The following is a 26,312-nucleotide window of genomic DNA, read 5'->3' as shown; positions in this document are numbered from 1 at the left end:
TGTCAGCCCCGGAATTGTATCCTTTCCTGTCCATCACTGTGCAGGTGAAGCACATGATTGGATTCAGTCAATGCTGTGATTAATGAGTTCCTCACTGGATTTGGGACTGCATATCAATCATGTCATTAGGGAGAATGTGCCCTGAAAGAGGCAGACCTTAGCCAAGGAATAACTGCATTAATCTTAATCTGTATATGCACCCAGCCAGCCAAGTCAGGGTCACCATGATGAAAAACAATAATCTTCAACTCGACAAATTACTTTGCAAAGACAGACATTTCTTTACTTTTGGGGCTGTGTGTTCTCCAGAATCTAAGTTGACTGTTTACAGCTTGCGTGTTACTACAAAGTGAAGGTTATTTTAATGAATAGTAATGCTTTCAGGCAGGATGCAAGACAAGCAATGCTTACAGCTGCCGCCTTTCCACTGTGGTTATTTGCACAATTTCCATAAAATCAAAGTTAAATCTGGATGCAAGTGAAAGAAATCGAGCTAAACGATATTGTGTAGTTCCAAGAAAAGCTTCATGGAAAATTAAGATTTCATTGATCTTAACAGAAAGAACTATTTAGTTTAAATGCTTCCATTCTCATACTTAAAAAAAAAAATTATGGTAAAGCCAAGGCAACTTTCCACCTATACACAGACATCATTGTTTAAAATACATTTTCCTCCTGGTATAGATCTATGACACAAATGATCATTGATTTATGAGAACTATGTAGAGCTGAAAGTTTACTTGTATACCAGATACTCAACTTCAAATCAAAGAAGAAACATTTCTATAGCTCTCAAATCCTGTAAGAAATTACCTAAAGTCAATGAATAAGCCAGATTGAACCCTTTTTAAAATAAATGTAACTTTAAATAACTTTAAAGTAATAATAATAAAGAACTTTAAAATCTGTTTTTTCAAAATATTGATGTTACTTGAGAAATTGAGAAAGACACAACATTGTGCTAATTACATGATTATGTAATATATATGCAGAATCTTTGAGGGCTGTCAAACATTTTTAAAAGTCAGCCACTAGTCATTTTGGTTGCATGTTGCAACAGATAGCTAAACAGCCAAATATTAGCTAGACAGCTCCCTACATAGGAGATACCACATGTGTTGGTGTTGTTTGTAAAATACTTAAAACTAAAATAGACTTTTAAGGAAACAATTTTACTTATGGATTCCTGTATGTGGCCCCAGGTATATGACTGAGACATACTTTAAACTGATCTTATTGCTATAGGGCCTCCTAAATCAGCAGTACCATCAATTTAACTTCGGAACTATAATCAGATCCACTATTTTTACTCTTCTTAGTCTCTTCCTTTCATAACCACTGCAATGGATAATGGCATCAGGCCTTAATCTTTAAATCATTGGATTAAAGCCTGTAAATTGGTATCAAATGCAAATGTAAAGATTAAGAAGGTCATTGCCTGACTGCTATTGTTATTTTTACCCACAGAACATCCTAGAACTAAATTTCTAGAAATCAGTATGACAAAGCCAGGAAAATCATGATTACTGACATTTCCCTATTTGGATTAATACTAGTATAATGTTTTACAGATTAATATAAACCAGTAAAGAGTAATTTGTTATCATAAAAGTAACCAGTGAGGTCAAAGTATTTTAGTAGTTTATAAATAACAAATGCTTACTAGTTTTGTTTTGTTTTGTTTCACTTTTTTTTTTTTAGAGGGAGAGGAAGAGAGAGAAACATCAATAGGTTGCCTCCCATACACCCTGGACCGGGAATTGAACCTGAACCTTTTGGTGTACAGGACAATGCTCCAACCAACTGAGCCATCCAGCCAAGGCCAAGTTTTAAGTTTGATGCTAAGAACTTTATGGATGTTATTTAACTTCTCAAAACAACTCTGTTAGGTTGGTATCATCCCTGAAAATAAAGCTTTGAGAAAGATTCCATAATTTGCACAAGATGGCCCACTTACTAGTAGAAGGGATTTGTATTTGTCCATCAGATTCCAAAGCCTGAGCTCTTTATCACTATCATGTACTAGGAAAATTAGCAACTTGTAGTCGTTTCAGGAAGAAAGTTATAATTGTATCTGCTGGCAACATGAGTATATTTTAAAAGAATGGGGGACAGTGTGCATGTGAGTGCTGTAAAAAAAAAAAAAAAAAAAAAAAAAAAAAGAAAAGGTGGGGCTGACTTAGTGATCTGCAGGCCATATGAGCCGTGATTCCTTTATCCATATCATGCAATTCTATACTGAAGAAGGGAGGACTCTATGTACATATTTAAATTCAGCAGGGACCCTTAAAAATGTCAGCAATACCACAAATCATTTAGCTCTTGGTGACAAACCTATGAGAAGGCTGACATTTTCATACAGAAACAGCTGGGTGTGTTTATAGCTCCAGTGTGATATGCCCCAGTTGCCCTCTGGGATTCTTACATTACCAGATGAAAAATGTGTACCTTTTTGACAATCAGGTACACAGAAAGCAATAAAAAGCCTTTTATATCCATTACTTCCTTCTTAATTTAATCTCCATGCCCAGTCCATTTACAAAATGCTCCAAGCTATCCACTAGATACCTGTTTGCACACTGAAAAGGAGTGAAACCAAATTCTCCTGGTTTAACTACCACCCTTTTAATCAGAAACCTTAAGTTGGTGACTGAACAGGTATAATGTTCCAGGGTATCCATGGGTCTCAAATTTTAATAAGACAAGGAACGTCTTACAATCCAGTTTTCAATGGAATATTTATCTTTTTTTTGATATTCATCAAATTCCCATGAATTTGTCTGACAATATTTTGTTGTTGCTGTTTATTGATAATTTGTTATTGTGAATGTATTTGATGAAAATTTAGTGAAGAAAACAGAACAAAAACATTGCTTTACCATTCAGTGCTCAATTTCCTGGCTTTCAGCAATTGGCCTTTAATCCAGTTGGGTTTTTGCTGCTCAATGCTCTGTATGACCTTTTGGGTCATTTGATTAGGGCTACTTGTCTGCTCTCCCATGATGCCTTTCAAACACATACATATTAAACTGAGTTTCTCTTTACTCCATCTGTCAAGGGAAGCACCTGTTAAAAGTTCCACAGTGTTTCCATCCTCAAATATCCGACATATAATTACAATCAAGTTCCAGACAAGCAGGCTAGCTTTCTTCAAGTCAACAAAGTTTTCTGACATTTTTCTCTCAGACAGAAAAAAGAAGTATTTAATTGGGGGAGGCAAACATGCAATCACCGTAGGTAACTTGCTGATTACAATAGATACTGCCTGAGCAGCAAGCCTTGTGAAGCCTGGGGAAGAAAAGGAAGAAAAGGTATGATTAATATTAGCATTTGCGTTCCATCACTGAGTTGTTTTGAGTGTTGTGTGGGGATGTCTAATCTTTGTGGAGAAAATTGTTGAGAAGAACAAGTGCTTGACATATTCCGACAGAACCCTACTGGGGTCCCCTGCAGTACGGCCTAAAATTTCCCAAATGTCAAACTTAGTTTTCTCTCCTATAAATAAAGATTAGAAAATTCAGAATTATTAGTTATATTTTTATCTATTAAGACTGTGGGTTTAAAGGGCCCAGATGTCCTCAACTAACAAATGTAACCAATGCAGAGCACTGCTGCTGGACTCTGCTCGTCACGCCCACAGCCTTTCTCCTGCTCCCTTGGACTCCGTGTCAGAATCATTTAATCTCTTGTCGTCAAGACTGGCTCCAATGTTACCGCCTCACCATCCTATCTAAAGCAGACCCTTCATGCCCTTCCTATCCCAGCCCAGGTCCCTCCTTATCATTAGACACCAATTTGTTGTTTTTATTATAGCACTTAGTATCACCTAATTATTATTTCCTTTATTTGTTCATTATCTGTCACCCTCCCCTAGAATTTAAGCTCCATGAAGCCGATGCTGTATCCCCAGCACTTACTAGTAGTACCTCATTTATACCAGTTGTTCAATAAATATTTGTTGAGTAAATGAGTCAACAAACTTCCATGGTTACCTCTATTACTTTGCTTCTTTGAGTCTCACATTCTACTAACACCTCCTAAAGGTGGGTATTTGCTAAGAAGTCCATGGCTCATTAACCGATGATTCTGCACACTCTCCTTTGCTTAGTGTTATTTCTCTGAAGGACTTAACTGATGCTCCTTCTCTATATCAGAGCTTCTCCACTTGGGCACTATTGACATTTTGGGCTGGATAATGAGGAGCTGTCCTGACACTATTGGATGTTTTAATAGGATCTCTGGCCTCTATCCACTAGATGCCAGTAGCACCCACCTCAGTTGTGATGACCAAGCATTGCCAAATGTCTCCTGGGGGCAAAAGCTTCCCTGGCTGAGAATCATTTTCTAGATGACTCCAGAATCTTCAATCTTGGCCTTTCTCCAGGGCAGCAGTCCTAAAACTTTAGTTCCCTGTTGGGTATTCAATTTCTCTGCCCTAGTCATCACTAACTCAGTATAACTAAAATCAAATCCATTGTTTTCCTCACAAACTGGCTTGGCCCTCTTTAGGCTTCTGAATATCTCATCAATCTCACATGGAATGCCCTTTCTTTTCATGAGTCACCCACATTCTTCAACTCTTGTTTCAAAGTCCTCTCCTCCTATGAATTTATTTGAACACATTTATTACTCATATGATTATATCGGGAATTAGATCCATAATGTGCCATGGTGTACCATATTTTTTATTATCATCTATTATTGTTTACATTACATTGTTACTTATGTTATCATGAGTTGCCCTCACCAGTAGACTAAAAGTTCCTCAAGAGCATGGGGAAAATTCATTGCTTCCTGAATATCCCACAAGCTGGGCATAGTGTTTTAATCCACTATCTACATAAATTAATTTGAGCCTTGGTACTAAGTGAGAAGTCAAAAGAACATAGCTTTGGGTCTTTCAGTAAAACATTTATTGTTTTTACTTAACAAAAATAATAAAATTTTCAAGGTATTTTCTACTTTGATTTAAAGAAGTCAATCTGCTCTATAAAGTGCAAAGCTCTTGGAAAACATATGTCTAGTCTCAAAAATTCAGAATCATTTAAAAAATTAACAGAGCATGTTTTTCTTTAACTTTGTAAACTAGGTCCAACATATATTTGAATGATCTCATAAAACTGCTGTATTAAGTAAAATAATAAATGTGAAAGTACCTACTTAGATACTTGGTAAAAAAATAGTTTTTCAATAAATATTTTCTTTTCATTCAAATATACGTATAAGCTTATATGCATAAATAAAACAAATTAAGAGACTCCTTTGTGACCCCTCTTCTCTGTGTTCTTAAATTATTTTAAATTTTATGCTTCTTTATGTGTCTGTGTCTCATACTCCCCATTCTACTGTCATTTATTTTAGTTAAAAGATTATCTATATAATAAAAGCGTAATATGCTAATTAGACTGGACATCCTTCTGGATGTCCTTCTTTCCAGACAAAGCCACAGTGGGCAGGGCCGTGGAAGAGGCAGCAGAGGCCCCTGGCCACTGCTTGGTGGGTGGGAGCTGGGGCCAAGGCCCTTGCACAAATTTTGTGCATTGAGCCTCTAATATCTTATATTCTGTTTATCCTAGAGAGGGTTTAACTGCAGACACCAAGTAAACATTTGACCATTTAAGTAGATTTCAGGTAAAGAATACAATCCTCTTCACATCTGAACTTCTTATATTTTATAAAATCTGAGCACTCCAGGTACTCAAATCCCCAACTACTTCATTAAAGCTTAAGGCAAATTCCAGTACCAGAACCTTTAGGCTGATAACAAATTAATAAATCCATTCTACTAATCACAGGAGCTCTTAGTCTATGATGATGTTAACAACACACCAAGGAGGGATCTTTTAAGAATGCCACACACTTATTTTTCTGTCTTTATTTAAATAACCTGACTTCTATCTTAGCCACATATATGTAACATATTGTAAGAGCCATCCTGATTTTGAAGCTGATAAAGAGTGAAAAAAAAATTGTCTTAGAATAAATGCAATGTGACATCTATAGTTATGTATTTGTCATTTCTTTTTTCCAATGCATATATTCCTGATAATAATATATTTTGTGTATTGTAAAATATGCAAAAGGAAAATTTGCAATGAATGAGATAAAGACAAAATGATGACTTAAAATTAATTAAAATTTTTTACTAATAGTATAAAATGTCAACAATGATTTATTGAGTAAGGATAATATGATTTAATATGCTTTCTTACCTTTTAAATCTAGGCTTAACACTCTATGAAAAGTGATTCAAAGTTTGGTTTGCTTCCATACTTGGTTTCAATGGCTGTCATGGGGGAAAACCACTACCTGAATATACATAGAGCCACCTGGCACTTGCTTTTCTATCTCAGCCACCAAATAGGCGTAGGCTGTTGTTGAAATGTGAATCATAATTATTCATCATTCAGGATGTCAATTAGTTGTTCTTGCAAACAAATTGAAAAATATTTTGTTTTTGTATTTTTAAGCAAAATGCTCAAAAATCACTTAAACTCTTATTTGAAACTAGAGGCCCAGTGCATGAAAATTCATGCACTGGAGGGGGGCGTCCCTCAGCCTGGCCTGCCCCCTCTCACAGTCTGGGAGCCCTCAGGGGTGGGAGATGACCTGGCGATCAGGGGGAGGCGATGCCCCTATCACACCTCTGCTCCTGCCACTGCTGGCAACCCGAGCCTTGGCCGGCCCTGGTTACCTGAGCCTTGGGCGGACCTGGGCGGCTGGGCAGCCACCATCCGAGGTTTGCCTGTGCCTTGAGCCGGCCCTGGGCAGCTGGGCAGCCAACATCTGAGGCTTGCTTGTGCCTCGGGCCGGCCCTGGGCAGCTGGGGGGCTGAGGGACTCCGGAGGCAGGCGCGTAGAGCTGAGGGGACTGTGTGCCGCCATCTTTGAGGGCGTGGCAGTCAATTAGCATATTCCCTCCTTATTGGCTGTGGGCGCCACCATCTTTGTGAGAGCATGATGATCAATTAGCATATTCCCTCTTTATTAGATAGGATGTTTTAATCGTGTTAGAAAATTCTATTTCTAAGTTCTTAAGTGTGCAGCATAAAATTTGTATAAGTGATGGTGGTTTTTATAAAATGAATATTTCCGTTTTTTAATAAAATAAACTCCCTTAATGACTTCTGATAGTACGTTGTATATTTTTGCCATCGATTTCTTTCTCAACTATCTGCATGTGAACACTGCATACACTTTTCTTGCGGTGCTACCTGTATTCTCTCCAGAATCAAGTTTCAGTTAAAGCAGTTACTCCAACAGTTTCCCATAAAGCATTCTTTTTATTTAAAAAGTAATTTACTGCTAAGAAAATATGTTCTCCAGTATATTTTTCATTTAATTGTTGACAAAGAAATAAAACTAGTTCTTTGTGGATTTGCCTCTTGAAATAAGGGAGCAAGTACCTAAGCTGATCAATATAAGAAACAGCTGAACTTTCATTCAACTCTTTCATAAATCTCCTACTTTGTATAATTTATTGTAATATTTATTTCTTTAAAGCTTTGGTGTTTTCTATGCAATGGTATCTGCTGACAAAGAAATAAAGATGTGCGTTTTAGTTTTTCACCATAGTGTTTTCCATGTTCTGTCATTTCCATCGTGTTAGGACGAGCAAATGTTCCCTTATGCTAGTGAGTATTTGTCTTTTAATAAGTCACAATCTTCAAAAAAGCTCTCTAAACATTTATCTTTACTTCAACAAAGTATGCAAAGTATTGGATTAAATACATTTGACTTAAAACATTGCTGGAAACTATTAGAGGTTTGTCTTCATGTTTTGAATACTTGGTTTTGAAATCTTTTGCTAATCGAGACGACTTCAAACTATTACTAGTTAACATCTCAAGGCACAATACTCACTTAGAAAGGTCTCATATTTAACATCAATGTAAGGGAAGCTATATTTCAAATGGTCTTTCCACACATTTCCTTTTTTTTTTTCCAACTCTGACCAGATTATTATTGTTTTTCCTTATACTATGGCTGAGAAAGAGCTCATGTTAAGAATAGAAATGATCACTTCTCGGCCTTTTGGCTAAGATCAGTGTGAGCTTTTTCACTTTGGCCTTGTTTGCTCTTCCTTGCTTTCTCAGCATTAATTTTAAACTGCATTTGATTTGTTGGTTTACAGGAATATGTTAAAGCCACTGGTTTGTTTTGTGATGACTCATTTTGTTAAAACTAGATTCTGAAATGCACAAGACATTCTTAATTCATTACTGTATGCTAAAAGCTAATGAAAGAGTGACGTTACCCTGTCTATCCACTATCCAACAATATTGTCCCCAACACATGACTGGCTCACACAACAAGGAATTGTCTTGTACATCCCCCAAGATGTTTGTACCTATTTGAAAATAGTAATACAAGTTTTCAAGCACCAAGAGGAGATATCTTATTTAAAGTTTATCTCTGGCCTCCACCCCAGTGCCTAGTAGTAGTAGTAATTCACCTAATAAATATCTATTGAAAGAATAAGTGCCAATGTCTGGCATGTAAAATATTATCTTTCTTGTATATAGTAGAGAGAAGAGATGTTGAGCACTCTCAGTCTAAAAGAGGGCATAAATGAAGAACAGTGGTGTTCTCCTATTGTCATATCCACCAGGAATGCACAAAATGCTTTATAAAGTCTTTTATATAATTATGTGACTTGGCACCCCTTCGTGGCTATCTATTGGAAAAGTGCTGTACTTATAATCTTAGTGATCATTTTACAAAGATCATTTAGTTAGGAAAACCACACGTACTTGGATCTACAAAGTAAGTATTTTTTGGAACCAGAGGTTGTTAATTTGTTATGGAAGAATTTCAAAATGCTTTTAGAAAGCAAAATAGTTCATGAATAGAATGACTAGAAAGCCACAAGCAAAATGGTGGCACTCCTATGATGTGCTATATTAGCAATAGGTCATGCCTCCTGAATTGTTCAAAATCTATGAAATACCCAAAAGCTAGAATGAAGAGTGATGGCAAGAACTCAGACAAGGCAGAACTTAAGTAATGAAAAGGTGACATTTTCCATTTTCAATTAAATGGCTTTACTAGATTCAAAGGCAGTTTAATAGGGCTTGGACAGAATTAAAACATTACTATGAAAGGTCACAGATAGATAATTGATTTGTTTCTAATGTAAAGTTGTTGGATAAGAGCCACATTATTTAGGATCTTCATGAAGAAGAATGAAAGGCTAGTCCCTTCAATTGACTTGAGTGGGTTCAGCTGGAATATTTTACTGTTGACAGTTACTTTAGAGCTAGTGAAAAAATATTCTTTTTAAAAGATGAATATATTGCTTTTCATTTGTTCAAGAAATGAACAAAAGACTGGAGCTGAAGCCGTAAGTGCTTGCTTTTTGCCCATTGACCAGATAATTAGAACTATCAGCATTATTTATTGTAGCATGAGGTTTTTATTTTTATCTAAAGCTGTTTTTTTTTTTTTTTTTTGTAATGACAAACGTGTGTTTTTTAAAGCCTGCTTTTTCTCAATACACCTTTAAAGGTTTTAAAATTGTTTCTTGTCTAATCAAGTTGAAAATTTTAAGGACCTAATTTTTAATTTGTAATAAAAGTTTACAACTTGATTTTTTCAAAAACGTCAACAAACTGCAAGCACCTGTTAATAAAGCACCTTAAATAATTGTCAAGAAATGAATATAAAAAGGAAAGTTATATTTTAAAAAATCCTAAAGAAGATTCATGAATACAGATAGTTACATAATATATATTCAAAGGAATCTTGTGAATTTCTTGTAAAGTAGAAACATCTAGGTAGGAATAAACCATTTAAAAAAGAGAGGACTTGATTAATAAAGTCAATTAATAATGTAAGTAACTGATGGTTCTTAAGTACACTTGGTAGATGCACTGCCTTGAATAGGAACAACGCACTAAATTCAGAACCTTTGGTATTAGAGGAAAAAATACCTTGTCAGAAAACTATGTGGTTACTAAACGGGGTGCTATTTTTTTTAAAAGCCACATATATAAGTGTGTTAACAAGAGGAAAGATAGTTATAATTGGTGGTTGAGGGGAAAAACTTCAAGGAAAGAATAACTAAGGTAAATATCATAGCAATCCTCTTGAGAGTATGAATTTTGGATTACTCAGTAGATTTAAAGGAAATTAGTTAAAATCATGTGACTAATCTGTGAATACTGCATGGACACAAAATGTTACAGAAATTTCAGAATTGGTAGTTAAATAAAGAAAATTATCATTTGAGTAATTTTCATTTCTAGTTTTCTTGATCATATGATTCACAGAAAAGAAAATAACAGGACCCAAATATACATGGTAAGAATAAGACTAATATCATTTACAAATCTTATTATTTTTAGCACTTTACTTGACCTCATATCCTAGAAAATTGATTCTCTAGGGATGTGTTCTTACGGATAAACAAATATACCTTTGCTTGATTCTTTCCTTTTTGTTTCTTTTGGAATATAATTCCATTCTTTTGGAATGCTCTCACGCAGACATTCAGGAACACCATGCTTGTTTAAGTTTGTCTCGCAGTTTCTCCCAGAGCTCATCACAAATATGACCTGCTGTACAATGTCCTTGACAGCGTCAGTCAGTGCCAATCTCAAGCATCGGATGACCTCTTGCTCGGACTCCATGCACGTTGAGACTTTAAAACCAGATAGCATATTATAGTTAGCAGAATATGGCAATATTTTGTGCCTTATTCAATTGGGAATTCAGTTTCTCAATGATCTAATATAAATATAGGAAAGGAGAGCATCTTTTAATCTAGAAATCATAAAAAAGTTTCTTGATAATAAAGCGAATAGAAGTTAAAATAACACTGAATAACTATATTTCCTGGTAGTTTGGAACTCGACTGCTGCAAATATAAATGACTTTCTTAGATGAAAATTTGGCAATAATATCAAAAGCTCTAACCTTCACTTATCTGTTAATTCACTTACTCCTTCTCTATAACTTTATTCTCAGAAATTAATTATGGTTATAGAAAAGATATAAAAATTGGAAATAATCTAAATGTCCAATAATTGGTAATTTATTTAATTAGCCAAGGTAAATCTATCTACACAATAAAGCCATGTATTGTTTAGTATAAAAATAAAAGCAGATTAGAGTATGACATGTAATTTTACTAAAAATACATATCTACATACACACATAAAAATTAAAATATATACTTTGCAATGTTAATGATGATTTTCCTCTTCCATTACTTCTTCTTTTAAATTTTTGGCCTTACTTCCCTCTCTTTTTCCCTCTACCTCTGCCTTTCTTTCTTCCTTCTTTCTGCTACCCTGACTTATTTCTTACTAGAGGCCTGGTGCACGAAATTCATGCACAGGTAGGGTCCATAGGCCTGGCTGGTGATCAGGGCCGATTGGGGCCTTCCAGCTGCTGGCCAGAGCCTTCCTTTATTCCGCGCTGTCCCCTGGTGGTCAGCACATGTTATAGTGAGAGATTGAACTCCCAGTCTCCCGGTTGAACTCCTGAGGGGACACTTTGCATATTAGCCTTTTAAATATATAGATTATTTGTATTACTCACTATGATATATTATTGTGTGATAAATGCAATAAAATATTTTAAAAATATAACTTCAAAATCCTGGGGCCATCACTTGAATTAATATAGAAAAGCTCCTATATCTTTTTTTCTCTCTCAAATTTCAAGGTGATATTTCTCAAGTGACTCAAGCTATTGTTAAAACAACTATGCTGAAGAAGATCTGGGTAGTATCAAATATTCAGAATTTAATTTTTTAACATGGTACAATCATCATTAGGTAAGCTATTGTTCTTTATGAGAATGGTGGAAGATATAGATGTCTATCTTTTTAATGATGTTTTGAGACTTTAATCCATTGAAAGACATAAAGAAGCCTTTTCCTATATTAATAATTAATATTCATTTTGGTTCAACTCTTTGGAGTCATGGATTAAAATAATCTCAGGTATCTAAAAATTCTAGGAAGTTAGAACTTACCCTATTTCTTATTGTTAAAAGGGTATGTTTATTCCTTTTAAAGTTAAATTAAAATATTTAAAATAATAGAGAAAAATAATAGCTCTATCTCAAAGTTTATAGAAATTAATTTGTGTAAAATAACTGGTAGGTAGTAAAAAACTGTTACCTAAGATAAAAGTTTTCTTACAATGTTACAGTGTTGGGGCTGCCCAGTTTTCTCTTGATTCAGGGTTCTGCAACACCTTGATAATGAGATACTATAGGGAGGATTAAACAATAGCCACAGATGCCTATGGTAGAAACAAGATACAGGTAAAGAAAAATGAGAAATGGGAGAAGAGGGAATAGAGGAATGAGAATAAGTGGCAAGGCCTCATTTCTGACTGCATAAAAAGAGCTTGAAAGTCACCGTTGTGTCCTAACAACAAATAAAAAGCTGAACAGATACAAATAATCAACAACTCTTCTTGAATTGGTAAAAGGTGAAGATACAGGAAAACTGGAGAGACAGGGAAATATAGGAAGTCATGTCTGATTGGATTGAAGACTCAGAAGCAGAAACCACCATGAAAAGCAGTGCCAAGATGGGAAAATCTGAAGTGTAATGAATTGCCGGAGGTTCAGTTAGACAAATATAAGAGTTAAAACTCCACAAAGACCCTGTCGGGGAGGGGGAGCTGCCACACTTTTGTGAGTTTTACCTCCAGGAGCTCCACTAGTTTCCCACAGTAAATGTCCCTAGTGCTTCCAGCATGGGGATGGGGAAAGAAACACTTTTAAATAGACCAGGGACCTCTTCTTCTTAAGGCATGCTCTCAGGAGAAACTACTAAAACAGAGCCTAGCCCATTGGGATTATCAGAGCCTAACCTGGATGAAAGAAAATGCCCAACTCTAGCCCACTCCAGCCATGCTCTATTGTCTAAGGGGGGAGAAAAAAAAATTGAGAAATATTTATGAAGTATACCATCCAGAGGCACAGACTCACTAAAAAACTGATACTTAATCTACGGACCATGGATAGCTTACCCTCCCCCCTCACATCTCCATCACATTATTGAAGATCTATTTAGAGTAGTCCCTTTTACCCAGTGTATTATGTCCAGCTTTCTAGAAAAGAAATTAAAAGATATACACAAAAAAAAATCTCCCCCAAACAAAAAACAAAACGACACCCACACAATTTGAAAAGAAAAAGCAAACATCAGAAACAGACATAACAAGATGTTAGAATTATCAGACCAGGGAACTTAAACACCTATGATTGATATGTTAAATGTGCTAATGGATAAAATAGACAGCATAAAAGAACAAAGGGGCAATATAAATTGAGAGATGAAAGTCTTAAGAACTACCCCTCCCCCCAAAATAATACTAAAGATCAAAAACACTGTAACAACAATGAAGAAAGCCTTTCATGGGCTTATTAGTAATCTGACATAGCTGATGAAAGAAACTCTGAGCTTAAGGATATGTCAGTAGAAACCTCCAAAACTGAAAAGCAAGGAGAACAAAAAAAAAAGAAAGAAAGAAAGAAAGAAAGAAAGAAAGAAAGAAAGAAAGAAAGAAACCAGAACAGAATTTCCAAAGACTATGGGAAAACTGCAAAAGTTGTAACATATGTATAATGGAAATAGAGTAGAGGAAAGAGAGAAAAAAAAACACACAGAAGAAATTTTTAAAACAATAATGAACAAAAATTTTCCCAAATTAATGTCAAACACAAATCACAGGAAGTTAAGAGAACTCCAAGCAAGATAAATACTTTAAAAACTATGTCTAGACATACTATTTTCAAACTATAGAAAAATCAAAGATAAATAAAAACTCCTGAAAGGAACCATAGGGGAAAAGACATCTTACATTTAGAGCAGTGGTTCTAAACCTGTTGGTCGCGACCCCTTTGGGGGTCGAATGACCCTTTCACAGGGGTCGCCTAAGACCATCGGAAAACACAGATATTAACATTACGATTCATAGCAGTAGCAAAATTACAGTTATGAAGTAGCAATGAAAATAATTTTATGGTTGGGGGTCACCACAACATGAGGAACTGTATTAAAGGGCATTAGGAAGGTTGAGAACAACTGATTTAGAGGAACAAACATAAGAATTGCTTTTGACTTCTCAGAAACCATGCAACTAAGAAGAGAGTAAAGTGAAATATTTAAAGTGTTGAAAGAAAAAAATCAATCTAGAATTCTATATCCTGCAAAATGATCCTTCAAAAGTAAATGAGACAAATGACAATAGAGGGGATTTGTTACCAGTTAGACTAGCCTTGCAAGAAATGTTAAAAGAAGTTCTTTAGAGAGAAAGAAAATAATACAGGTCGAAACTCAAATTTACATAAAGAAAGAGCACTGAAGAAGGAATAAGTGAAGGTAAAATTAAAACTTTTGTTTTTCTTATTCATAATTGATCTAACAGATAAGTTTGTTCAAAATAATAATTACAAACAATGTATTAACTCATACATTGATTATATTTGCATATGTTTATACTTCTGTATGTTTATATATAAGTGAAATGAATAACAATGATACAAGAAATGGGAGGGAGACATTAGAATTATTTTATTATTATAAGGTATGCACACACCTGTGAATTGTTATAGTGTTATTTGAAAGTAGACTTGGATTAGTTTCAAACTTTATATATGTTGCAAACTCTAGGGCAACCACTTTATAAAGTAAAAAAAGTAGTATAACTGATATGCTAAGAAAAGAGAAATGTAAATGATGTAATTAATTAATGGACTAACGTGATAACCACTGTCTAAGTTCTCATCCTTTGTTTTACCAATATATTAAGTTTGGAGATTTAAAGTTAAGAAAACAATGTGAGAATCTTTATAGCTGGCCCTGAACCTGGGGCAATCCATGAGCACTTCCTATTCAGGTACGTAAACTTGTCTTTATCATCTGCTCTAGCTACAGGCATAACACTACAAATGGGAAAATATATTGTCCCCAAAGGAATGATAGGATGCCTTGTAGAGAGAGGCACCATTGTCATCATAATAAGTGCCTTTTACATTTGAAGAAAATTGACCATTAGTTTTATCCATCGGTTCATTGAATAAATGCACCCTAAAGCCACAAGATATTTTTTCACATCTTACTAGGGTCTTATATGTTAAATAGCAAAACATAACCTCTGGCAGATATTAAATTAAATTTTTATGAGAAAACACTTCCTAATAATCTGCATCATATAATTTTTCCTCTCACCTCCCCTCACCTTGTCTCAAGTATACTTAATTTTGATAGGAACTAATGGCTAATGACTTGCAAAAGAAGCCTTTATATTGAAAACAAACAAACCAAAGCAATGATAACATTTAACAAAATAACAGATCCAGCAAAACTGGTATCATTACAACTTTTAAAACACCTTTAAATATACATTTAGGTATCATTAGAATGCTTCTTTTAAAATTATAGAGTTCTCATACCTGGAATGTTATATAAAAAGTCCCATAATTGTTCTTCTTCCATGTAGCTCACAAAAACAATCCCAAATGTTTGTGGAGAAAAATTGCAATAGTATAGTATTTTAAAGATGGCTTCCACCAAGCTGGATACTTGCTTCACAGTATTTTCTGTATCAGGACCTTGTTCTTGAAAGGTGCATTCTTGGAAAGAATAGAAATGACTTAGTAAGATAGGTATCTGCGAATGTGATTGCCTTTTTATAACTTATCCTGGGATAATGCTGTAAAAATGCATTTGATTAATAGTAAGAGAAATGCCACATTCTTTGAGAGCAATGGCTCATCTAACCCAGTATTGTTTATGAGATACTCATGGGTATATGTGAAAGAAAAATTGTGAGAAGGACCACAATGACATCACTAGTCCTTTGATGAGCATCCGTAGTTTCCTTTTATGTCAAAAATGTTTTTTTCTCTTTAAGAAAACATTTTGATTCCTTTATTTCATTTAAAAGTAATACACATTCATTCTAGAAATCATAAAAAACCTATTAAGGAAACTAAAATTCTACTCATAAATGATATTCACTATATTTGGTATAGTATTTATTAATATTATATAAAATATACATAAATGAATATAGGTATGTATAACTTAAATGACAAATATAATTATACTATATATACCCATTTGTTATCTAAAATCTATTTAAAACTAGTTAAATCTTTGTATCTCTTTTTGCAATTTGTGTTCTGAATACTACTATACCCTTTATTCAGAACATAAAATTCATGGAAAATTCACATTTATAGTGTTCTCAGAATTATGCTACCAATTCTACAAGTAAATTTAAATTTTTTTTAAACCTGTAGGCCCTATCATTTCAGAATTAAGAGGTTTATCAACTGATTTCTCAATAAAACTATTTTAGGAATTCTCACAAAGTTACAGCTATCTTAATTGCCCTTTAAGGCCTTCCTCTGGATTTATTATAACTTCCTCAAAAATCAGTAATCAAGAACTTATATGCATATATGCATAACCCATGGGCACAGACAACAATGTGGGAAGGCCTGGGGGGAAATGGGGGTCAGTGGGAGAGAAGAGGGGAACATATGAAATACTTTCAGCAATACAAATAAATAAATTTTTAAAAAAGAGGCTCAGCCCAGCCAGTGTGACTCAGTGGTTAAGTGGCAACCTGAGAACCAGGAGACCATGGTTTGATTCCTGGTCGGGACACATGCCCAGGTGCGGGCTCTAACCCCAGGGCGGGGTGCACAGGAGGCAGCCCATCAATCATTCTCTCTCATCATTGATGTTTCTATCTCTTTCTCCCTCTCTCTTCCTCTCTAAAATCAATCAAAAAAATATTAAAAAGAAATTCCTATACTTTTGTATCTATAGGTTGGACTGGAAAAGTGAAATAATAATTTATATTTTGTTTGGATAATTAGTATCATATGCTCAGTATCATAATGTAAACCATTTATTTAATTAAAGATGACTCATATCTTATCTCTTATACTTAAATATCTTAAATAAATATAATCTAGATTATTTTGTAATGAGTACATTTCTTTTTCTTGCTCATTTAGAAGCTCATCACTTTGTTTCCTCCTGATGATTTTATTTCTGTCATTTGATTTTCATGATCTAGAACTCAATGTTATCTGCAAACTAAGAAATAGCACCATAGACTTTATGTAGAGGAAATTTCTTGTTCTTGCTTTCCTAATATCTATTTCGGCTCTGCTGGTGGTTTAGTGGGAGGAGAGGGGGGAGTTAGGGCAGCTGGAGGGGTGGAGGGATGAGCTTAGACTCGGAGAGCAGTGTTGACAAGCCACATATTTAAAGCCATATTCTCTGACCCAGGGTTAACCAATAATAAAGCTGCTATTTTGAATTCCTTCTGCCTTCTCCTTTATCTACCAAATGGTTTATACATTATATAAACAAATGCAAGATTTGGAAACAGATTGTCTTTTCAATAACACTGGAGGGCCCTTTCACTGCAGTCATTATTTTAAACTCCTTTTGAAAAATGAACTTGTTAGTGCTTCAAAGGAAGGGTGGTGTCGGGCAAGGATCTCCACCACAACCCACCAGGAGACTCTGTTTATTGCCACCAAAGATTTACCATACATGGTGCGCTAGCACTTTGCTTTCCAAGACTGCTTAATGTTTCCTTCCTATGAGAATGCTGTTAATGACAAGCTCCTGCTGAGTCACTGAGACGGATTTGGCAGCGATGCTGTGGAAGAGTGTGCCATGAGCTTAGGGATACTGAATTAACCAGGCACTAACAGGCATCCCTAACCAAAGGGAGTCAGAGACTCACGATAGGCAGGTATGAGAGAGAAAGTACAAGAACAGTAAGTGTAGCATATAATACAAGGACTCCAAACCTAAAACACTAGACCAATAAATTAATACCTGAGGAAAAGGGGGTGGAGTATCACATGAAAATCGCTTTAGGGAAGCACTAGTGAATTCAAAAAATTAACAAAAATAAAATTGAAACCTGTCTTGAAAAATAGTTTTGAAAATCTTGTAGTTTTTTTTTTTTTATAAAAGCCTAACAATCGATATAAAGACCTACCATTTACTTGTTTTCAATTAAACATTACTCCATTATTACCTTTTTCCCTAAAACTATTCTTATTTTGGAAAATTTTGAAATTTTAAAAAGAAAATCCCATGTAATGAGTCTTAAACATATGAAGACAAAATAATCATTCTTTTAGGGATCCTCTTTCCCAAGTTTTATCCTAAAATGCTCATTTACAAATTGAAGTGCAGCACTAACAACTTATTCTATGCTGTTTTCTTCAGTACCCAAATAGACACTAAACATCAGATTTCTCTTGAACACCCACTGTCTCAATTCAACGCTATGATTATAGTGAGATGGGACACAGGTCTTTATTGAATACCCACAATGATACAAGCACTAAACAAAGTGTTTTACATACATTTTTCAATTTGTCTTGAACCTCACAAAAACTCTATGAGGCGAATGTCATCTCCATTTTTTTTTAACAGATGAAGAAACTGAGTCTTAAAGAGCCTGACAAAATAAAGTAGAAAAGCACTCTCAATCATCAAGAAAATAGCTACCTTCAGTAAAAGTTTATACTTGGGCAATTGAAAACTGATAAACTGATCTATATAGAATTCTGTATGCTTAAAAATTATTTTGTATTATTTACATATTTATAAATGTACATAGGCAGACCTTTTTGAAACAGTTTTGGCTGTATCTGCTTATATCTACTAGAGTTTTCCTCCACAGTTTTTATAAGGTGAGATTTTCAAAGTGCATTTCATAGGATGTTAATGAGTAGTACTTATGTTCTGGAAATGCTGGCTTCAACAATATTAAATGTGTGTTTTTTTCTGCAGTATTTCTCAGAGCCTTTAGTTATTCGTGCCCTGTAAACCTCCAAGAAGAATTTTAACATATAGTAAGCAGTATTTCTACAGTATTTTTGACCATGAAACCCTTTTCTAGTATTGCCTCTAGCAGCACTACTATAAAATTGAACCTAGGAATCATGGCTCTAATGTTTGCAAATGGACTCAAATTAACTGCAAGCCCTTTAGGTGAGCAGTTCTAATGGTAAGGAAGCAAGGTGGGAACACAAAGGGTATTCTACTTAAGAGAGTCATTTGGAAAAGAAATGATTGCTAATTAGGTCACCAATGTTGTATTTTATTTTAATTCAACTGAATTATTTGTGGAGCAAAGAGGGATTTTGCTTTAGCAGTATGCACTGGCAAGAATAACAAAGCACAGCCAAAGCAGGTGTTTAAAAACTTTGCCTCCTAAACCCACAGATTTCTACCAAGTTCTATCTGGTTAAGAAACATAATGAGATTACTGTATATGATGGACAGGCAGATGCCTTACAGAAAGGTCAGTAAGTGTCTGGTCAGTAAATGAATAAATGTTTGTTGAGTGAGTAAATGAAATTCCTCTAGCACCTGTGAAATAGTGGCCTAGCTTCTTTTTGAAATCTTTCAGTGTTGGGATAGCTACTGGCATTCAAGGTAGCCAGTCCCTCTGCTAGACAGCTCAAGTTAGCAAACATCGCTCTTATCAGAAAGGACTACCAAAATATAGGCTAGTCTCTTTAGTGGATAAAGAAAAGAAGCACATTTTTTCATATGTCTATTGGCTATCTACAATGAGGTCTCACCTCACACCTGCCAGAATGGCTACCGTCAATAAATCAACAAACAATGCTGACAAGGATATAGAGACAAGGGAACCCTCATACATTGCTGGTGGGAATGCAGACTGGTATAGCCACTGTGGAAAACAGTATGGAGTTTCCTCTTAAAAATGGAACTGCCGTTTGACCCAGCGATCCCACTTCTAGGAATCCTATATAATAAAAGACTAATATGCTAAGTGTCTGGTTGTCCGGTTGGCCATTCAACCAATCAAAATGTTAGCTAATGATATGCTAAGGCCACTCAACTGCTCGCTATGATGTGCACTGACCACCAGGGAGCAGATGCTCCGACCGGTAGGTGAGCTTGCTGCTGGGGTCTGGCTGATTGAGACTGAGCGAAATGGGCTGGACACACCCTGGAGCCCTCCCACTGTCCCTCCCCAGCTGGCCAACCTCCCATGTCCCTCTCTGGCCCCGATCATGCATCAGTGGGGTCCCTTGCAATCGGGCTGAGGGACACCCCCCCCCTGCCGAGTGCATGAATTTCGTGCACTGGGCCTCTAGTATATCATAAGAATCCTGAAACTGATTAGAAAGAATACGTATATGCACTTCTGTGTTCATAGCAGCATTATTTACAATAGCTAAGATCTGGAAACAGCCCAAGTACCCATCAGTAGATGAGTGGATTAAAAAGTGATACAATTACACAATGGAATACTGTCTGGCTATAAAAAAGGAGCTCTTACCCTTTAAGACACCATGGATGGACCTGGAGATTATTATGCTAAGCAAAATAAACCAGTCAGAGAAAGACAAATATCACATGATCTCACTCATATGTGAATCTAATGAACAAAATAGGTCCAGAGGCATGGGTACATGTTACAGACTGGTAGATGGCGGAGGGAGGGATGAGAAGAGATTAACCAAAGAACATATACAAATATATTCATAACCCATGAACATGGGGTGAGACAGGGGCTGGGTGAAGGGGAGTCAAGGGGAGAGGGAAAATGGAAGACATCTGTAATACTGTCAACAAAAACAACAACAAAAACCACCAAAAGAAAAGAAACAGAGTGTTGTAAATGACTTCCTTATTTATCATTAGGGGTGAGAATTCAGGTTTTCTGACCGACTGCCAAAATCCATCTCCTTCTAAGTTGTTCCTAAGCACGTCCATTTGCTGAGGACAGCCTATTTTGTTCTTTTGTTTGTTTTTTTACATGAAGACTAAATATTTGAAGACAGCTATCTTGCCTCCTCTAATCTTTTCTTCTCCAAGTTAGACATACCTAGTTTGTTTAAGCAAGGTATGGCCTCATTTCTACTTAATATCTTTATCACTTTTCTCTGTGTTGACTCTTAAGCGGGCAATATCCCTGTAAACACTTTGTGCCAAGAAAAACAATGGTACTGCAGACAATGCCTGATGACCACTAAGCATGGGTGGACTAATTGGTCCAAATTCTGCAGCTGCAGCCCTAAAGAGTAAGAGGTGAGTTTTGAGGTAAAGCTATTTCAATGGGAAATCCCTTCTGTAGGAAGAGACCAAGCCTATGGGGCTTAATCACAAGGGACAACAACAGCCTGTAATTATTGTAATCGAGAGTCTAGGTCAGTGGTCAGCAAACTCATTAGTCAACAGAGCGGCAAACCGCGGCCCGCGAGCCACATGAGATGCAGTTTGCCGACGACTGGAGTGGAATGTCTGCCCAGGCCTTGGGAGAGAAGGGAAAGCTCCATGCTGGGGTGTGTGCAGGCCTCCTTTCCAAGTGACCACACTGCAGAGAAGTGAGAAAGCCACCTGGGAGCCTGGGTGCTGCACAATTCTCTAGACCAGCCTTGGGCAAACTACAGCCCGCGGGCTGGATCCAGCCCGTTCGGCTGTTCTATCCGGCCCCCGGAGCTGAAAGAGCGGAGGGTTCTCTTGCTCTCCCCTCTGCTCCTTCATCAGCAGCAGTGTTAACATGGCAACGTCGGGAAACACGGCCGCAGCTCCTTCTTCTGAGTGGGCGGATTTATATCCGCCCTTTCAGTAGAAGGAACAACCTCTCAATCTTCCAGAGGCTCCTTGTAATGTCCACGGACGCGTCTCCCAACATCACCCTGGGAATGCGTAGACACGTTATCGTGGTGATGTAGGGAGACACGCCCCTGGAGAGCACAGTATCAGAGCCTTTCTGAGGTAAGATTAAGAGCTCTACTCAAACACAATTTTTTCCTGTTCCCACATTCTGTACATCACAATGACTTGTTAATAAAACAACAAAGACTTTCAGCTTTTAGGGCTTGTATCCACTGCAGTTTTTTTTCCCACTGCGGACGCGCACAGCAGGGAAAAAGACACACAGAGGACATGTCATACTAGCCATGCTGCGGCTGCATTTTTTTGCTGATACGGATGCGGTATCAGTAACGCTACCGTGGCCACTAACCGCATGTGTTAGCAGCAAAACAAATGCATTTTGCGCTGCGTTTGCTTCTCCACCTTGCGCCTGTAAAAATGCGTGCTACAGGGCATTTGTGTTAACATGCACCACTGCACATTAGCATCAACGCAAACATGATGGAAACCTGTGTACCCTGCATTAACCCTAGCTGCGCTGCATTGCAGTACTGCACCACACTGCAACGGCAGCACGGCTAGTGTGAACAAACCCTAATTCAGTGGGTTGAACAAAAAGATTGTATAGAAATGTGATGAACTAAAGATTTTATTACAAAATCGCTTAATTTCAGGGTTTCAGAAGTAATTGGACAAATGAAAAACTGAAAATCAAATGTTCATATCTAATACTTGGATGAAACCCTTTCCTGGTAATGACAGCCTGAAGTCTTGTACTTATGGACATCACCAGATGCTGATTTTTCTCCTTTGTAATGCTCTGCCAGGCTGTCACAGTAGGGGTATATATATATAAATATCCTGCCATTTCCAGCTTTTAATAAGAAAAACTGTTGCAATGGGCATTTAAAAGTGGCACTTGGTTGTTTTTATAGAGTCCAGTGGATGCAATCTGACAATGATAATGGGCTCTTTCACACTATGTGCACTGCGGCTGTTTTATGCCAGTAACGGAAGTGCTAGTGGTAACTACTGGTTACCCATGTTTTGCACTGCCCCAGCACCTCCCATACAAGTGTGTCTGGAAGACACAGCAATGTGCAGCTATGTGTGTTACCATAAACAAAGGGCCTGTGTGAAAGATACACAGGTTTCCTATGGAGGAAAGGGGTTGTTCTCTATGGTCAGGGTGTGCCTCTGTCCCATGTCTGAACTTTTTCAGATGATTTTGTTATATATATATTTTTTAGAAGACCAAAAATGTTATAGTAGAGCAAATTTAATCACTTGTTTTTATACTTTACTGTCTTATTTTAGTAAAGAATTTAATAAGAGAACGGTACTGTTGGTTTTAGCCCAATATTAAACATGAGTGGACCAAAGAAAAGGAAAGTGGACAGTGAATGCTGAGTGTTTAAGAGGGAGTGGACAACAAAATATTTTTTCACCGAAGTCTGATCAATGCCGGTATGTCTGATATGCCAGGAAACACTTGCAGTCTTCAAAGAGTACAATCTCAGCCGTCACTTTGCCACAAAGCATGGCAACTATGCTAGCAAGCAGTCACCTCAAGAACGGGAGGCTACTGCACAGAGGTTGATGGCTAAATTACAGGCTCAGCAAAATGTCTTTCACAGACAAACTGCATGCAATTCAAGAGACAATTACCAAAGCAAGTTTTATGCTATCATTCAAATTAGCAAAAGCTAGCAAACCTCTCTCTGAAGGCGAGTTTTTGAAAGAATGTATGATAGAGACAGCAGGTCTCTTGTGTCCAGAGAGCAAAGGCAAGTTTGAAAAACTCAGCTTATCGCGCAGGACAGTGACTCGTCAAGTGGAACTGATTGATGAAGACTTGGCCAGCAAGTTAAATAGTAAGGCAGAGTTCTTTAAGTTTTATTCACTAGCATTGGATGAAAGTAATGACGTAACGGACACTGCTCAGCTCTTAATTTTTATCCGAGGGATTAGTGACAATTTTGAAATTACGGAGGAGTTTTTAGCCATGGAGCCACTGAAAGGAAAAACACGGGGAGAGGACTTGTATGACCGGGTGTCTACTGTCATCGAGAAAATGAAGCTACCATGGAGTAAACTTGCTAATGTCACGACAGATGGATCTCCAAATTTAACTGGAAAAAATGTTGGACTGCTAAAAAGAATTCAGGATAAAGTGAAAGAGGAGAACCCTAACCAAGATGTTATTTTTCTTCACTGTATTATTCACCAGGAATCATTGTGCAAGTCTATATTACAACTTAATCATGTTGTTAATCCAGTCGTAAAGCTTGTTAATTTCATTCGAGCAAAGGGACTTCAGCACCGTCAGTTTATTAAGTTTCTGGAGGAAACTGATGCGGATCACCACGACTTACTTTACCACTCTCGTGTCCGCTGGTTGAGGTTGGGCAAAGTTTTCCAACAAGTGTGGGAGCTCAAAGAAGAGATTGGTGCATTTTTGAAATTAAAGGGGAAGTCTGACGAATTTACTGAGCTGAGTGACAAGAATTGGCTGTGTGACTTTGCATTTGCTGTAGATATATTTTCACATTTGAATGAGCTAAATGTGAAGCTACAGGGAAAAGATCAGTATGTACATGACATGTACACTAATATGAAAGCCTTTAAATCGAAGCTGATTTTCTTTTCCAGACAAATTTCAGACAAAGTCTTCACTCATTTTGCCACACTAGCCACACAGAAGGAGACCATCCAAAATGTGAAGAAATACAGCAAATCACTGGATGATCTGCATGCAGAATTCTGTCGTCGGTTTCCTGATGTTGAAAAAATTGACCAGTCACTTCAACTGGTGGCCTGTCCTTTGTCACAAAACCCTGAAACAGCACCAGAAGAGGTGCAACTGGAACTCATCGATCTTCAGTCTGACTTTGTCCTAAAGGAGAAATTCAGCTCTCTTGAACTAAGAGACTTTTATGCTTCACTTAATGAAGCCACTTTTTCAAACATCTGGAGGATGGCACAGAAGATACTGGTGCTGTTTGGGTCAACCTATGTTTGTGAGCAGACATTTAGCGTCATGAACATCAACAAAGCCCCTCACAGATCCAGCTTAACAGACGAACACCTCAGATCTATCCTGAGAATAACCACAACAAAACTAACTCCAGACTTTGATGCATTAGCTAAAAAAGGAGACCAACAACACTGTTCCCACTGAAGTTGATGTTTTAAAGACCAAAAACCTTTCAACCCAGTCTACATTGCCATCTACATCTACGTCCCGGGCATAATTTGGAAGTTGCACTAAAGAAAATGTTTAATTTACTGTTTACACATTTTGTTCTTTTCTATTTGTTTTAGTTTTAAATTATTTTATTATATTTAAGTTTAATTTGAAAGGCTTTTGTACCTTTCCTTTGTTAGGCAATTTTATTTTGCCTTTGCCATCTTCAATATAAGGTATGTTATTGTGCTATGATTCCTCCATTTTTTTGAAGTTTCAAATTATAATAATTAGTGTTTACATTCTTCTTGTTAAAATGTTTGAAATGAATAAAACTATTGAAATAAAAAAAAAAGACTGTACCCTTTTATGTAATGATGTTTACTTTGAATTTATATTAGTTCACACAAACACTCCATCCATACTTTTGTTCCGGCCCTCCGGTCCAGTTTAAGAACCCATTGTGGCCCTCGAGTCAAAAAGTTTGCCCACCCCTGCTCTAGAACAAGGGTTGGCAACTACAGCCCAGTCGGCAAATCAAGCCTGCCACCTGCTTTTTTAATGGCTCACAGCTAAGAATGGTTCTTAAACGGTTAAAACACATTCGGAATACAATATGCTTTGAGACATGCAAAAACCATGTGAATTCAAATTTCAGTGTCCATAAATAAAGTTCAGATAGAATACAGCTGATGGGTCTTGAGACATGCTACTCCAAAATATGGTAGGTGAGAAGATTCTAGACCCCCCTACACAACATTTCAAATGTTCTGCCCATGGGAAGAATTTGGCACATATGTGGGACAATTGAATGGTCATTGGTGCTGGAGCAGCTGCCTTTTTCCTCAAGACATTTCTGAGGGACATTGCTGATATAAAGATAGGTGTACCAGTTAATAATGGCAGATTTTGTAATCAAAGAAATCACGATAATTTCCAAAGAAACATAAAAAATGCGTTATTCAAAGTAATGTCCATCACTAGCTACACATTTCCCCCACCTTTCAGGTAATTTGTGGATACTGTCCCAATAGAACATTTCTTGTTTTGAGGCAAACCATTCAGAGACCCAATTTTCTACTTCTTTGTACATTTTGAAGTGCTGCTCAGAAAGTGCATGTGCCATCGATCAGAACAAGTGGTAATCTGAAGGAGCAAGGTCTGGTGAATACAGCGGGTGGGTTAATACTTCCCAGGCAAGATCTTTTAACGTGTCTTTAACTGGTTTTGAAGCATGTGATGGTGCATTATCATGAAGCAAAATTACTTTGCCGTGTCTTCTGGCACACTCTGGTCATTTTATGATCAAAGCGTGGTTCAAATTGATTATTTGTTGTCAGTAGCATTCAGTATTAACGGTTTCACCTGGTTTTAGAAGCTCATAATACACCACATCTTCCAGATCCCACCAAACGTAGAGCATTGTCTTCTTCCCAAAGCGATTCGGCCTTGCAGTCGATGTTGATGGTTTACC

General features: G+C 36.6%; 1 protein-coding gene across 1 annotated transcript in view; it reads right to left on the bottom strand.

Moving 5' to 3' along the window:
* KIAA0825 overlaps positions 1-26,312 on the bottom strand; it is a 373,779-nt gene that overhangs the window by 182,771 nt on the left and 164,696 nt on the right. The window contains exons 15-17 of the mRNA XM_080678353.1: positions 15,420-15,599; positions 10,417-10,641; positions 2,880-3,288 (exon numbers count right to left, since the gene is read on the bottom strand). Coding sequence (XP_080534479.1) covers positions 2,880-3,288; positions 10,417-10,641; positions 15,420-15,599 — 814 coding nt within the window. The remainder of the gene's footprint in view (positions 1-2,879; positions 3,289-10,416; positions 10,642-15,419; positions 15,600-26,312) is intronic.

This window comes from Plecotus auritus, assembly GCF_963455305.1.
Source record: "Plecotus auritus genome assembly, chromosome: 7".
Lineage (NCBI taxonomy): Eukaryota > Metazoa > Chordata > Mammalia > Chiroptera > Vespertilionidae > Plecotus > Plecotus auritus.
This window is presented reverse-complemented; position numbering and strand designations above follow the sequence as displayed.